Here is a 15,268-nt window from a genome sequence, read left to right as displayed (position 1 = left end):
GCTAGACATTTGAAACTCTTAGAATATATCAGAACAAGATGCCAGTGCATTTTTTTCAAATACTTTTAGCCATCTTTAAGTAGAATTAAATTCATTTTCAGTTAATTCTGTTTTGTATGAAAAGTTATTTCGGAAGAAATCCGTAATCCAATCCACTATTATTGGTTGCTAGGGTCCTAACAACCAAATTATTAATATATAACTGCGTTACTATGGAAATCAATATGAGTGTCAAAATGACATTTCAGTATTATTTCTATCAAATACAATTTTTTTTGATCATTTAAGCTAGTCAAGTCAAGTTTATACGATTCAACAGAAGATTTAAAAACGTTGTATATTAAAAGTTCTTTTTGTCTTGTAATTATTAAATAATCAGTTTGGATAATTATGCGAAAAATTTGTATGGTTTTTAATTTGGCCCTTTAAAGAATGCTAGTTCATCACTGGTCTAAATAGAGTCGAAGGTAAGTTAAAATTTGTTTTAAAAGAGCAGTTAACCTATTGATATCAACATCCACAATTGTTCATTTCTGGTGCATTGCAGGGTCGTGGAATGGCTTGACGAATTCCATCCGGGGTCGTTCCGGCAAGCTCAAGTATCGTTCAGCACTCGGATTCCGGGGGCCTTCCCCCTGGGAGACGCCACCACCATGTCTACGGCTGCCGCCCTCTACCACACTGCTGGGCTACTTCTGCACGTCCGGCAGAGAGCGGCCAAACCGCAGGACGGACAGTCTGCAGGTGATATTAACATTCATGAAATATTTACGTTTTGTTTTTATAATGTGTGTTTCATTTAGAGATTGGTCAAATGACTTGAGGGGTTTTTGATTATAGTAGAGATAGTAAAAGTGAAAAAAAAATATGAACAGATTATAATTTTTTCATTCAATATTGAACATACACAAGATTTAAGAATGAAAATACATAACTCAGTAAACATACATAATAGAAAATATCGTAAAAAAAAGGTTGGGTGAGGTGGGAATCGAACCTCATATCATTTCAATGTCTCGACAGTGTTTAGGAAAAAGGGCGTAACCCTCACAGAACAAATTTTACAGGAGAGGCAAAAAACGTTTTTTGAGTGATTTTAGTTTAATATTTTTTAAGAAATATGCATAGACATTGGGTGCATGATGATTGATGATTTGGCGTAATATATTTTCGATCTAATAATAATTAAAGAAGTTATTACAGAAAAAACATTAAAATTGAGGAAAAATGCTTTTTTCCATAAATTAAAAATCAATTAATTTCAATTAAAACCTGAATTTAGATAATAATTCAGCATTTGCGGCTTACTTCCTTTTTATAGAACGTGTATTTGGTTGTATACATTGCTAATATCTAATAAAAGCACTTTTCGAAAAATTGAGGGTTACGCCCTTTTTCCTAAACACAGTCAAATTATGTATGTTTTTTGGGTATTTCAAAATGATGTCTATAGAAACCTTTATAGCACCCGTCAGTGTTTATGGTACTCTATTTAATTTAATTGTTCATAATATTGGCATTGACCTGTGATCCAAGATAGACTACAAAATACCAGGTGGAATGGTGGAGCCTGCTTGACGCATAGCACAAGTGAAGAAGAATCATATGAAAATTTATTAATTGAATGTTTGGAATCCAGGCCTCGAGTTCCTGTGATCTTCTCTCCCTTGTCTCCTTCCATTTTCAAAATCGTTGATGATGTTATCAGATAGAAGACTTTGAAGGCAGTTTCAGTTTATAACTTAATGACAGTCACACTCAATGTCTTCAAATATCACCAATATTGAATACACGTTTCGTTTACATAATAAACTTCAATGTACATTATGTATAACTTTGGATTGAGAGCATAATTCGTTGCGGATACGTGTTTGTAATCCAAATCATTTGTATATGTATCAAAATTTCATACCCGGGAAGTGCATTTTGCCCATATTGCAAGACCACGCTTGTTTTGTCAACTTCCTCATCCTCAAAAATCCTCATCTTCCAAAACACTCGCAGTCCAAGGTTTTACTATATATCATGATGCAGATGTAAATATTGAAAATAACATATTCTTTAACACATGTTTAAGTTTATACCATATTTCTTCATACTCGAGAATTGTACCTTTACAGGCACACCTAGAAGGTAACCTACTTTCCTTATTTAGTTTGTAACGTGTTTCTTTCAGATCTTTTAGTAAATGAAGTTTCAACTCCGTTAGCCAGTGTGCAAGAGGAAAAAGAAGAAACAGAATGGCCTCAAACGGGAGATGGGGAGAATCAGCAAAACGGAACTCAGAGTGAGTAATGGATTATGTACCGTCAACGTAAATTCTTTTCGATTGAAACCAGAGGTTTTTGACTTACTGCACTAATGGTTGTGGGAATGTGAACATTTTATGTTAAACCCCTTTGAGCCAAGTATGTAACAGTGGAAAAAAATATATTTCAGATAATGGCAAAGACGCAAGTGAGAATAAAGATAAAGACAAATCGACAGAAGAGCAGAATGAAAATAAAGACGGCGACCTTCTGAGCGCTCCGCCGTGCCCCGTCATCTCTATGGTCACTAACCACGCCAACGGCACACTTAATTTATGGCAGTTGACCTTTGCGGATAAATCAAAGTTTTCTCAGGTTAGTTCACAAATCATTCACCTGTTATTAATTTACTGACTATAATAAAAACAGCAAACCCCTCATTTCTTTATCTTTTCATATATACTTTGAAACACTTCAGAAACATACTTTTTGGAAAAAAATATGTGTAGCGAACGGGAATCTAACCAGTATTCAACGGATTCCGGCCGATGTGCTTTACCATCTGTATAATAGCAAGGCCGCCTATATAGTCAGGCTGTAACACTAAATGGCGAATTCTGTTGGTAGTGTTAGCTATTGCTTAACCCCTAAATCCATGATGGCAACTTTATAATGTAGGTACATAATATTACTTTGCTAATTGATCACATTTCATGTTTAATATTATTATAAATTAACAGTGGCACTTCTGGATAAAAACAATAACCATTTTGTCAGCACACTTTGTCCACTGCAGAAAACTGTAAGTTTTTAAATTAAATTACATTCACACAAAAAAATATAAAGATAGGTACAGTTTGTTATCGAAAAGCAACACTATACAATTAAGAGTTAACTTTGAATGCAATGCGGTAACTTGTTCCTAGTGAATTAAGATTTTCGATTGCATATTCCGTACATATTTATTAACATATTCATTTTTTTCGATGACTTCTTTTTCGAAGAATGAGCAATAAATAACTAACACTACGATCAAAATTCACAGTTGTGATCACAGTTGGCACAACGTGCCGCGGCCTTAGTGGGCCTTGGTATAATACTAATCATGTTGAAATTTACCAACAACTATGTGTTAAATTCCGTTAATATTGTCGACGATCTTTTGTGATTCTGAATTAAGGTAATATTATGAAACAGTTGGTACTTACTTGTCCGCTCCTTAGTTAGAACATATGGATATCACTCGGCGCCTTCAAGAATCCTTGTCACTTGCCAATCTTCTCGCAACCTCCCAAGTCATGCTAGTATCCCGCAGCTACACATATAAACCCTGTGAATGGTATTTGGGATGTTAGAATCCAGTTGGCTTGAAGGAAAGACAGGCCTGGTTGAGATTCTTGAGGCATCCGTTACACATGACCAAGCTAGGTCCAACATTGTTCCTTCATCTTCGATGCGATTTTTCTTTGTGGTTCATCTTATTATCTCCTCGTTACTGTTAGGTTAGAAACACATTATCGTCATGTCACTTGAGCTCATATGCTAGAATTCAATTCAACATTCAATAATAAAAACTGACATCGTACAGAAATGTTTTGTCCAACCACTAAAATAAAACATACGTGAGTTCATGTGAGATTGGTAATACGCATGAGATGACTTCAATGTTCAATGTGGTTCTGATAAATTTAAATATCAAATAAAATGACATTGGACACTTCTTGCTCATGGTTCGAGCTTACCGTGACCTCACCTTTGCTCACATGTCGTAATGGTAATGTGTTTCTAGCTTTAAAGCCACGACGTCTGTGCAAATCACTATGATGAATTTTTATTATTTACAGGTGCTGTCAATTGGACACGCTTCGAGAGCGTCTGGTCACAGGTTCAGAGTGAATGACATCACATGTCACCCTGTACTTCCACTGCTACTCACCACTAGCCATCACAATATTTCAGGTTAGTATTCAAACCATGAAGGGCTGATCGTCTTTTGTAATTTTGAAACAATGTACCATTCCTCATAAAAAATTATTCAACAAACGAATTCCAGATCCACATGTGCGTTTTTATAAATAATGTCTCCACAAATTAAAACATTGTCGGTTCAAGAGAAAAGGAACATTCTCGAAAAGGTGAAACAGCAATGCTAGTAATCAAATTATATGATTTTTTTTAAATTTCAACACCCCTGACATACGTTTCAGATACAGCTCCTGGAGGCGCTCTCGCTCCGCCTTCTCCGGGTTCCATGTCCAGAGAAACTCTTCAACCTACTGACCTACCGCCCAACCCATCCGTTTGCTCGGCTGCTGACTCGGGCGGATTCTGTTCGGAGCTTATCCTTTGGCGTGTGGATGCCGTGGGACCTCTCTCAAGATCGGGAGGTGTAGGAGAACTAGCCAGAATAAATTCGCCACATCCTTCTGCCTTCAGCAATGTCGCTTGGATACCCACATTGCTTCCCAGGTTAGTTTAGTTTTGTTTTGATGCTTCTGTCTAATTTATTAGCAGTTGTAAATAGTTGATAGAACTCAAACTGCTGACAGTTATATGAAGATAATTTTTAATTAAGTCGTCTTCTTTCAAAACGATGCTTTCATGTTTCAAGTGTGGTTTTACATTGGTTTATTTTTTCCATTATCTCATATTTTCAAATTAGATCAATGATCATTTTCATTAGCTAAATTATTGCTGTAAATAGAAGCAAAATAAAATTGTGCAAGGGTGATATTTAAAAAATTAAACTAATTTACAGCACAACTCTGGGCAACTTATCGAATTCTCCGTCGGCGTGCTTTGTGGCAAGCGATGGAGAGAGTCTGCGAGTGTACCAAGCCGTCATCGACGCAAGGACACTGCTCGCAGAAGTGGCCACCTCAGAAAGAAGGCACCGCAGTATGGTTGTGAGTATCATCGCGATAATTTTATTCTATTGTGAACTTGAAGTGAAATTAATGAAAAGTTCATACAGCAGTATGTAAAAGTTTGAATACATTAGCTTATTTGTGTTTGTTTTTATGTTCGAATTTTATGACACACTTGGGAGGATATTTGAAAATTAGTTTAATATCTACAACGCAAAACATATGGAAGTTTATTATGCATTTTGTCTTATGATGGGAATTCATGATCGTTCACTCAGGTGTGGTACATTTAGTTAGACAGCGTCATTAAAAAAAATGTTGAATATATTGCCAAAAAGAAACGGCGTGCAATCTTAACTTTTGTGATTTATTGGATTTTGATCTGGATATTTGGATTCATTGTGAATGCTTTGAAAACATTACAGTATCGATATGTGAAAAATATCATGGAATTCTACAATTTATTTAGGATTCCATGCTGTCGATTTCCACGGAGTCTTCAATGGAATTACCACATGCCACACCACTGCATGATCGCGTAAAGATTGTGTCTCAGCAGTCCACTGCGCGGCCCGGCTGCGTCATCCAATTGGACGCCATCTCTGACGCTACTCACGACTGGCAGAACACACAGTTCTTGCACGTCTTCCAAGAGCAACTCATCACGGGTTAGTGTTTTTAGGTTTATATTATGTAAATTCAGCTGCCATTAATTTGTTTTAAGTCTGGCGGAGGTTTAGTTTTGATTGATTATTTATGGGTACTTAGTCTTTGCCGCTGCCGTATGATACTCATCCTTTGATATATAGACATTACAATACCCTTTGATGATGATAGCAACACCGTTGTTAATAATATTTGTCTTTCAGGAGAGAGAATAACCCAACCGGCAGCAGAACCATCCGGAGAGCAAATGCCGAGCACTGGCCACTACCGAGTGCCCAGCCTGATGGAGTCGGAGATGGATGCAATGGTGGACCTGCAGCAGTCAGCCGTCTTCGAGGAACCCTTCTATATCGTGGTGCTGGAGAGGACCCCTCAAGGGACCACCGTCCACATGTGGAGGCTAGTCATTGCTTCTCAGCCCGACAACACTGGTAACAAAAATCATTTTCTACAAAAAAGTTTAAATATTCAATTCAATTACCTCAGATAATATGGATATTAGCTATTATTAGCAAGAAAGACACTTGGATCGTTAGCTTTACTAAGTTGAGAACAGAGTGAGTGACAGTTGTGAAAGATTTACCTACATATATTTTGTGGTTTTCCAAAATAATGTATTTTCACTAAAAATATTTTTAATTGTGTATCAATAACTTAGCTTTTCTCAGTAGGGCTATACCATAAACACAATTTAATTTAAATGCATTATCATTTATGGCATTACAACCTTTGGCGGGTCTTGACCTCTCAAAAATTTCCTGACGATCCAGCACCGATACTCTCCAGTTGCTTTGACCAGGCATTCTTAAATCTCCTGTGGTGCTTTCCAGCCATCTCAGTTTCGACCGTCCAGGTCTTTTTTTGCCCCAAGTTTTTGCATACTTAGCCTGCCTTGTTGATAACCCCTATTTATTCTGTGCACATGACCAATGCAGCGCTCATCATCGAGAAACTTTGAAGAATAGGAAGGCGGCAGTAGAACTTGAATCTACTAAAATGTCGTACATCACTCCTGAAAGACAAATGATATTATTAACAACAGTGTCGCCATCTTCATGTCAAATAGAATGCTGCAGCCCAGAATGCTTTTGCCATGGCACGTAGTGTGGTCAGGACACTTTTTCTCATGAAGCTTTACTTACTGTTTTCAGTTGACGGGCTGACAGGAAGCATGATGTATGTCCCGGACAGTGCCTTGGTGCAAGACGCTGATGACACACTGCCAGAGGGAGACGGTCGGAAGAGGTCTTTCTCTTTCGGAGAAGATGCGGCGCCCCTCGCTGCACCTTCTTCACACGTTGTCATCACAACCACTAAGGTGCAGATTTGTTTAATTCAATTTCGCAAGACGATCATAAATTTTCACATTTAACATAAAAGGAGCGTGTATCATGCACTAAATGTACAATGGTATATTTGGATGTTATCAGGTATGCTCGTGCGACCTGCCTCTACCAGAAGGGGTGGAGGTGATCCACGCCAGCCCCGCGGCTGGCCACCTCAGCTCTGCCTCCATCTACCCTGCCTGCTTCGCCCCCTACATCATCACCACCGCCTGCTCTGACAGCACTATCAGGTATCATCCACCGTCTTCTATTTCTATTGCTGTTTTTACTTTAGGCTGTCATACAATTTTTTTGGAGCATATGTCAACACGTACGTGTTCTTACACCTTTTCGAGAATGTTTTCTCTTGATCTGACGATGTTTTTCTTTGCTGATACATTTGAAACAGTGTGACAAACAAAAAAATACCTATACAAACAAAACTTAAAAATTATGTAAACAATGTAACCAAAAATATCAGCAAGATAGCTTCCGTAACATTCGAGCTGAAATACAGAATGACAAACAATACCTTGTGCCCATCCCATAATTGACTAAAATCAAAGATTGCCTACAAATTCGCATTGTGTAATATTGGCCTTGGCTACTATGTACAGATGCGTCTCAAAATAGAAACGCATTCAATTCATTTTCATGATTGCCATGCATTTTTAATTCAGCGGTGCCCAATTATTTGAAAAAAGGGCCAATTTATCCATTTTCTAATTTTCCACAAAACCTTCTTGTAACAATTATAATACCTCAATAAACTACCCTCGATAGCTGCCGATAGTGGCCGATAGCAGCCTTGTGTATGGAATAGATGCGCTGATAGGTTTTTTTAAATGTAGTAGTGATTCTTATAGGTATATCTTTGTTGTGTGGGTTAAAATATTTACATTTTTAATAAATATTCTGTGAATTTTTCTTAGATTCTGGAAGTGTGACGCAGTGAAGAATGAGGCTGGAAAATTCGAATACAACTGGGGCGAGTGGGAAATGATTAACAAGGATCAAGAATCAACCATTGACATATCAGGTACATATTATTTTATTTGTCATTAACTAGAAATCGACAACTTAAACTTGGCGTTCGGCAGCGGTGTTTGTGCTGTTATCGATTATCGAAATATTGCCAGAATTGGGAAATATTATTCCCCACAAACTATATGACAATTTATTTCCAATGATTTTGGATATTTGTAGTTGTATGGCAACATTAAAATATTAAATGATTTGTAGATACCTTAACGTGCGTTACGTTGACCTTGTTTATGGGCCGAATGGCCTCATTGTATAATTTTTCTTCCTATTAGGATATAAGACGACTTATAAATTTCACTTTTAAATCATGTTTCAAAACTTTTAAAATGACCTACAGCACGCACAAATAAGAAACATAAATGCTTTCGTGGTGAAGGGAATGAATAGTGAAGCGTGAGAGGGGACTTTGGTTTACCAAGCTGTCACACATCAAGTTAAAATTTTCACATTGAATAAAATAAGATCAGGGTATCATTAAAAGTATGAACATTTTTGTAATCTTCAGGTCAACCTCTGAACATAAGTGCAGCATATTCCGGCCGCATCGCATGCGCGTACAAACATGGTAAGTCTTTCACGCGTCCTGGAAAGCACGGACCCGACAACCTATCGTCGGATCCCGTGCGGTACGTGAACCTGTGCGTGGCCGTGTACGAATGCGAGAGTACGGGAGGCTCAGAGTGGCTGCTGGAAGACACCATCCACCTGAGGAATATCCATCTGCCCAGGGTGAGGGTGGACCCACACCTCGATCTCAGTTATCTGTACGATACAAGATTTCTACAGAAGAAACAGCGACTGACTCAGGTAATTGATTTGAAATTAACCACCTGTTTATTTACAAAATTCTACACTGTTGCCAGTAGTATTTTATTGTCATCATTGGCTACCCACAGCCTCACATTAATGGGTCTACTAATGAATGGCCCCAATTACCTTATGTTAAACATCAAAATCATTTTTAAATGGCGTTTCCTATATGATATATCGATGTATTCATCTCCAATTAGTCAGCATAATAATTGAGATACAGTAAAACCTCATTAATACGAATTCCACGGGACCGAAAATCGAAAAAAAATTCGAATTACGAATTATGAAATGTATAGGAGAAAAATATTAAAATTTTGAAAAAAAAAATATTTTTTGAATTTCATTAATTTCGTTTACAATCATAGATGTGCCTATCGAATTTCCGATACAATTCCTTCCTTCCTACCTTCATAAAATAAGTAATTTATGATATTTTAAGAAAAGTCTGTCACAATTTTCAATGACTGGCTCATGAAATAGTGTACCTTTTATGATTTATTGAATATTTGGTACTGGTCGGTTATACGGAATACAGCGGAAAACGCATTTTGAAAATAGCCGATAACCTGGATTATTTGTAAGTTTGGGTTAGTTTAGGTTAGGTTAGGTTAGGTTAGGACTCTGAAATCACTTCGAATTAAAGATATGGTTTTCTACGAAAATAATGTTCAAGGGACTTTTTCTTCGCGAAAATTTCAAATTACGGTGAATTTCGAATTATCCGTGTTCTTATTAACACTATACGGTCCGCGAATTTTCGCGAAGAACCTACGCCAATATCCGGTATTTTTTAATGAAAATCAACAAATTTCGATCGCGAAGTTAAAAATGATATAACTTTTGAACCTATTGATATATTTCAATAAAATTTTCAGAAAATACTTAAAATATATCAATGCATCAAATTGTGTCATTTATTCAACACTTGTCAACCTCTGGCCCGCGTTCCATAAAGGTAAAGTATATAATTTGTAAATTTTCGTATATTATTTATTATATGTTATTAGATTAGTTCAATTTGTTAAATATAATGTAAAGGAAACAGCCTATTGATATAAAGCATCACAATATATTATTTTTTAATTAAAAAATATAATAAAATAATCAAATACAAAATGTTTTACACCGCTATAGAATACGTATCAATTCATTTTTAGCGCTAGCTACTCATATCTCTGATTATCAAATATAATAAAATAACAAAGACTTCACACAAACTGTGAAGTGTTTAAAAATAAATGCACATTCATTCCCGAACTAACACTTACTAGTGATTTATTGGTTTTATGGCCTAGCCGATAAAGGCAGTGCAGTGGCGTGCATATTTTCGAGTAAATTCAAATAAATAATATGCACGCATATACATTCCCACCGCTTATTACAATTTGGTATTATTGTAGGAATCGAGACAATCCAATAACAGTGCAGAGGCGTGCGTAAAAAATTCATATAATAAAATCTATGAGCAATAGGATTATAAAACAAACATCTACATTCCACAAAAATATTTGAATCAACACTCAATCTTATGGATGATACCTTTAGATAACTAGCTAGGCACGAAATAATTATTATCACACTAAAGCTGAAATTATTTGAAATAGTTTATAAAACTATGAATGTAAAATGAACTAACAACTAATACACTTTTTTTAAAATTATACGAAGAAAACCAATTACCAATATCTAGATGTAGAGGTACTTTACACTCTTTGGACATGTAAATAGTTTCTTTTCGAAGTTTATGTGAGGAACACACTTTACACTTTCTTCTTAAACGTTTATTAGTTGCGGAAATCCCCGGAAATATTTGATTGTGATTGAAAATTACACTAAAATCTCCGATATCTTCAGTCACTGGGAATATCTGACATACAATCCGCATAGTTTTCCTCTGTTTAAAAACGAATGGTCCTCCATTTTAAAAAGTTTTTTTGGAGATAAAACTAATAAAAAATATATATCCTAGCTAAAATATACTTATTTTCAATGAAATTAGTGCAATATAAATAATAATAGCTATTATTTATGCAGTTACACAAGCAATAATCTCCCGAAAAAAGCGAACAAAAATGACAACGCTATACAAGTTCACATTTATAACTGTTCTCATTTTCAAGTTAAGATTTCTATCATGGATGATTAAGCATGATGGATGTTTCATGGGTAGTAAACCATTAATGACAAATTATCAAATAGGATGCAATTTCATAGCTAAAAATCGCGTTCATTTAAAAAAAAAAAAAGAATGCAGGTTCATAAATGGGTGACTACCACTGAAAAGGGTCGACAATTAAATTTCGAAGTTGAAGTGACGACACTGGAATATAACATTGAGTGTTTATTACCTTTTTTGTTTACGTCTCGTAATTCACCCGTCTAGAAATGGGCTTGTAACTAATAAAAAAAATGGTATAGGTACAAAAAAATACTGAATGGTATTACGTCCGCCATCTCTGTAAAAACCCCGAAATATTTTTTTTCCATCATGCTTTTACTTCTTGCACATGTCATTCAACCATCTGTCGATAGATCTTGCAACCAAATATTAAATTTCATATTTATTTTTCACAGTAAAGATATGCCTATGTGAGGACGCCACGTAGGCGTCACCGGATCGTAACGTTCGGCTTGCAAAGGACGCCAATGTGGCGTGACCGGACCGTAAAGTGTTAATGAGGTTTTACTGTATTTCTAATAGTTCATATTTTACTAATTAAATATTAATCGATCACAGGTGCTTCAAACCTTGTCCCATGAAGACCTGCGTCCCGCCCGCAATGGAGAGAACAACCTGAGCTCCGACTCTACCAAAGCCTCAGCCGGTCTGCTGGCCGTGCCCTCTTTCAGCACCTTGCAATCACTGAGGAAGAGCATCACAGAGAATGGCAACACCTGCCCTCTAACTCAAAAGCACCTCGTTCAGCTGGATTGGGTTTCCAAAGAGGACGGTTCGCACATTTTGACGGTAGCCGTTGGATCCAAGGTCCTGCTGTTCACTCCCGTCTCCAGCGATCTCGCCCAGGCTAATATGAAGGTACGTATCGCTTTACTGACAACTTCTGCAGAATCGTGTACAATTTTTTAAAAATCCCAAAATAATAAAATTTATATGAATCCATAAATAAAAATATAGTCAGATATGTATCATGTAAAAGAACGAGCCATCTTCCAAACTGATTTTTGAAAAACTTTTGAGTTTGTTAGTTACATAATATTACGCTTAGGGCCCGATGCATAGTCATACATGCTTATCTAATAAGTTGTAGATTATAAGTAGTAAATAAATCTTGATTTTCATTTGATGGGATGACTCACGGATATGCTTTACAACATGAACCTAATGTCTCCAACGTGAACCTATCTCTTGTATAATCTGCAGGCAATGAAAGAATCATTGAACGCGAATCGTCCGATCCTTCGCAAAGCATCATCACTGGCCGCACCCAACTTCCAAGATGAGATTCGTTGGATGAAGCTGCGTGCCATTGACCTGCACACAGCCGACGGTTTACCGCCGCTACCCATGCAGATATCTTGGGTGAGAGACGGCATCCTCGTGGTGGGGATGGATTCTGAGATGCACGTCTACTCGCAGTGGAAACCAGAGTCCAACAACTGCATGGCACTCACGAATCATCACTTCATGCATCAGGTAAGGTCTTATTCGTGGATTCCTGGTGTTGTCTTTTACTATATCCGCCACCTTAGGCACCTTGCGCACAGACGTTCCATGGGACCCTAACTTAATCTGAACCAATAAAATTGCATTCCAAATTGCGCACACAGACGCAATTTATTCCATAGAATCAAAACATCAAACTCAACTGTCAACTGTGTACCCAAACTGATATCATTGAACTAAACTATTTTAATTTTAGTAGTTGAGAAAAAATATATAAAAATATTTTTTTTTTTTTTCGACCATGTCCGATCCTGATAGGATCATATCGGCCTCCACAGAGTTGAAGTTTGTATTGACAGATTTTGTTTTTTTATGAGAAATGGATGTCAGCCACTTGCTCAACCTATTATGTCCATACCCTGACACACACAAATTGAAAAACAATATGTGTACTTGCCAGACCCAGGATTCGAACCTGGGACCCACGGCTTTATAGTCCAACGCTTATGCTAATAAAGTTAACTATTTGATTTGTATGAAACAAACATTAAAGTTCAATTATCTCTAAACTATAAACATAGGTACCACATAAGCTTATGCTAATATTATTATACTATAAATATACTGACGTATAACTGTGCGGTCCTTTCTATCTCCTCATTTTACTTTACGTCAAACCACTGTATTTTTAGTGTAGTAGATATTATGGTAGAAGCTAGTTCTACTCTACAAATCTTCATTCATATGCCAAGGTAACACAAATACACAATCTGTTTTTGGATCTATCATATAGGATTCTGAAGATGGGCCAGACACTCGAAATCTTCGTGATGAAGACCTCCGTCCAGCTGGCGAGAGCCGGCGCCGCTTGGCCAACGTCAGCTCCATGCCGCACCTCTCCCGAGTTTCCTCCATTAACCTTCAACTGCTTGACAGAGATTCTAAAAAGAGGAGACCCAATCAACCAGAACAACAAGTTAGTTTATGACTTTTGTCACCTTTACGTTTAAAACAAAGATGGTGACGAATCTGCCAATCTATAAAATGTTAATTTTGCTCTAGTTACCAAATCAATCACTAAAAACATTATCGGTGGTTCAATACTAAAATTTCTCCAATGTTATATAGTCAAAGTTTTTGATAATATCCCACATTCATTTGTAGGACAGTTATAGTTTGTGCTGAAATATTTCTAATGACATTTCAGCCTCTCTTGGACTATATGCCGGACTATGGCTTGTTCGAGGCGTCCCGCATTGCATGCCCCGTGTTGCCCCAGTATCATCCCAAGCAGCTGATGGAACTCCTCAACAGCGGCAAGATTAGATGGGTCAAGGCCATCCTCGCACATCTTGTCAGGTAAGTCATCCGTGTTGTATCTTTTCAGTCATTTGCTCAAAATCTTTGATGCACGCAGATATGAAGCTTTTAAATGATTCTTCTAATCTGTGAATTAAAATTTAAAGGGAGTAAAAACAGACTGGATCCAAGTGCTTGTATGATTTGAAAAACACAGCATGTGAAGTTATCACAGCTGAAAGGGTTCAAACTAGATAGGCTTACCATACATTCTGATTTAACCAAGATTGTCCATGATTGTCATTTTATTCTGGTTAATAATATTATAGTACGTATTTTCTTATCCACGCGCAAGAGATCAATAATTTGAGCTCTAAAACATAATCAATTGTATTTTTTTTTTTAAACTGTTTGAAGATTGTAATTTTTTTGCCAAGATCATGGCTGGGTACCTCATATCACATGAATTATGCGCATTTTTTTATTGTTATGTCGATCGTCACCAGACAGTGAAAAAACGAGATTGTCAAAAAAATTTGACTTGTGTTTGACATACTATTCATATTTATTTCCAATTTTAATTTTGCGTTTTCTTTATTCAATGATTAATTCTTATTTATTGAATAAATATCCCTATATTGTTTATACCTAGCATCCCTAGCTCGCTTAGGTAAAATAAATGATCTTAAATGTTAATGCGGAAGCGACAATGATATAAATCATGTTGTTTGGCAATGTCCGCTTATCATGGTCAAAGACGAAGTCAAAATTATCAATTTTCACTTCAGGCTATACCTCACTTGAGGCATGGTCTAAAAAGATTGTGGCTAGGCGGTGTGCGGATTGCGGGTCTCGGGTGCAAATGACGCATGCCGAACGAAATATAAATTGTCATATAAATCTAACATGCGTCCATTTAATGATCTGTTTATTGTTCTATTAGTAAAAATAATAATAATATATTCATTGACATGTTTTCTTTTTCAAGTAAATGGGTAACGTTTTTAGTCATCTTACACGATTTAAGAATGAATACTCCCGTCGCCATCACGAAACAAATTGACGTGTTGCCAGCTCGACGTTTGCTCTCCGAATGGCAGCGAGTCCAAAATATCATCGCGCCTATAGTTGAAAATTATTTGCCGTGTCACTGATGTATCGTCTTAATCATGAGATGTTTATAGCTCAACCAAACATCACAGCGTTTTCGTGTATCCAAGTGTTTCTGAGAGAATGTAAATAACAAGTATAAATTATAATACCACATGGTTGAACACAGTCTAAGTTTGGAAAGAAAATTATTATGGTAAGCATATTTGTAAAAGACAGAAGACGATGTTTACGAGTTATTCTACCATTTTGTTAATACATTTTGTATGT

General features: G+C 36.5%; 1 protein-coding gene across 4 annotated transcripts in view; it reads left to right on the top strand.

Moving 5' to 3' along the window:
- Positions 1-15,268, top strand: part of Rbcn-3A (rabconnectin-3 alpha) — a 123,736-nt gene that overhangs the window by 41,902 nt on the left and 66,566 nt on the right. For 3 of the 4 annotated variants that reach the window (XM_085946067.1, XM_085946066.1, XM_085946064.1), the window contains exons 12-27: positions 548-744; positions 2,177-2,287; positions 2,440-2,624; positions 4,094-4,208; positions 4,457-4,718; positions 5,008-5,155; positions 5,586-5,784; positions 5,986-6,213; positions 6,934-7,100; positions 7,213-7,358; positions 8,040-8,146; positions 8,657-8,958; positions 11,702-12,001; positions 12,347-12,619; positions 13,383-13,565; positions 13,797-13,948. In XM_085946067.1, the coding sequence (XP_085802193.1) occupies positions 548-744; positions 2,177-2,287; positions 2,440-2,624; positions 4,094-4,208; positions 4,457-4,718; positions 5,008-5,155; positions 5,586-5,784; positions 5,986-6,213; positions 6,934-7,100; positions 7,213-7,358; positions 8,040-8,146; positions 8,657-8,958; positions 11,702-12,001; positions 12,347-12,619; positions 13,383-13,565; positions 13,797-13,948 (3,075 nt within the window). The remainder of the gene's footprint in view (positions 1-547; positions 745-2,176; positions 2,288-2,439; positions 2,625-4,093; positions 4,209-4,456; positions 4,719-5,007; positions 5,156-5,585; positions 5,785-5,985; positions 6,214-6,933; positions 7,101-7,212; positions 7,359-8,039; positions 8,147-8,656; positions 8,959-11,701; positions 12,002-12,346; positions 12,620-13,382; positions 13,566-13,796; positions 13,949-15,268) is intronic. The other variant, XM_085946065.1, reaches the window with a different exon arrangement.

This window comes from Rhyacophila brunnea, unplaced genomic scaffold, assembly GCF_057557595.1.
Source record: "Rhyacophila brunnea isolate RB1 unplaced genomic scaffold, BYU_Rbru_1.0 scaffold_19, whole genome shotgun sequence".
Classification (NCBI taxonomy): Eukaryota; Metazoa; Arthropoda; class Insecta; order Trichoptera; family Rhyacophilidae; genus Rhyacophila; species Rhyacophila brunnea.
The sequence above is the reverse complement of the archived record's forward strand: the minus strand, read 5'-3'. Positions and strand labels throughout refer to the sequence as shown.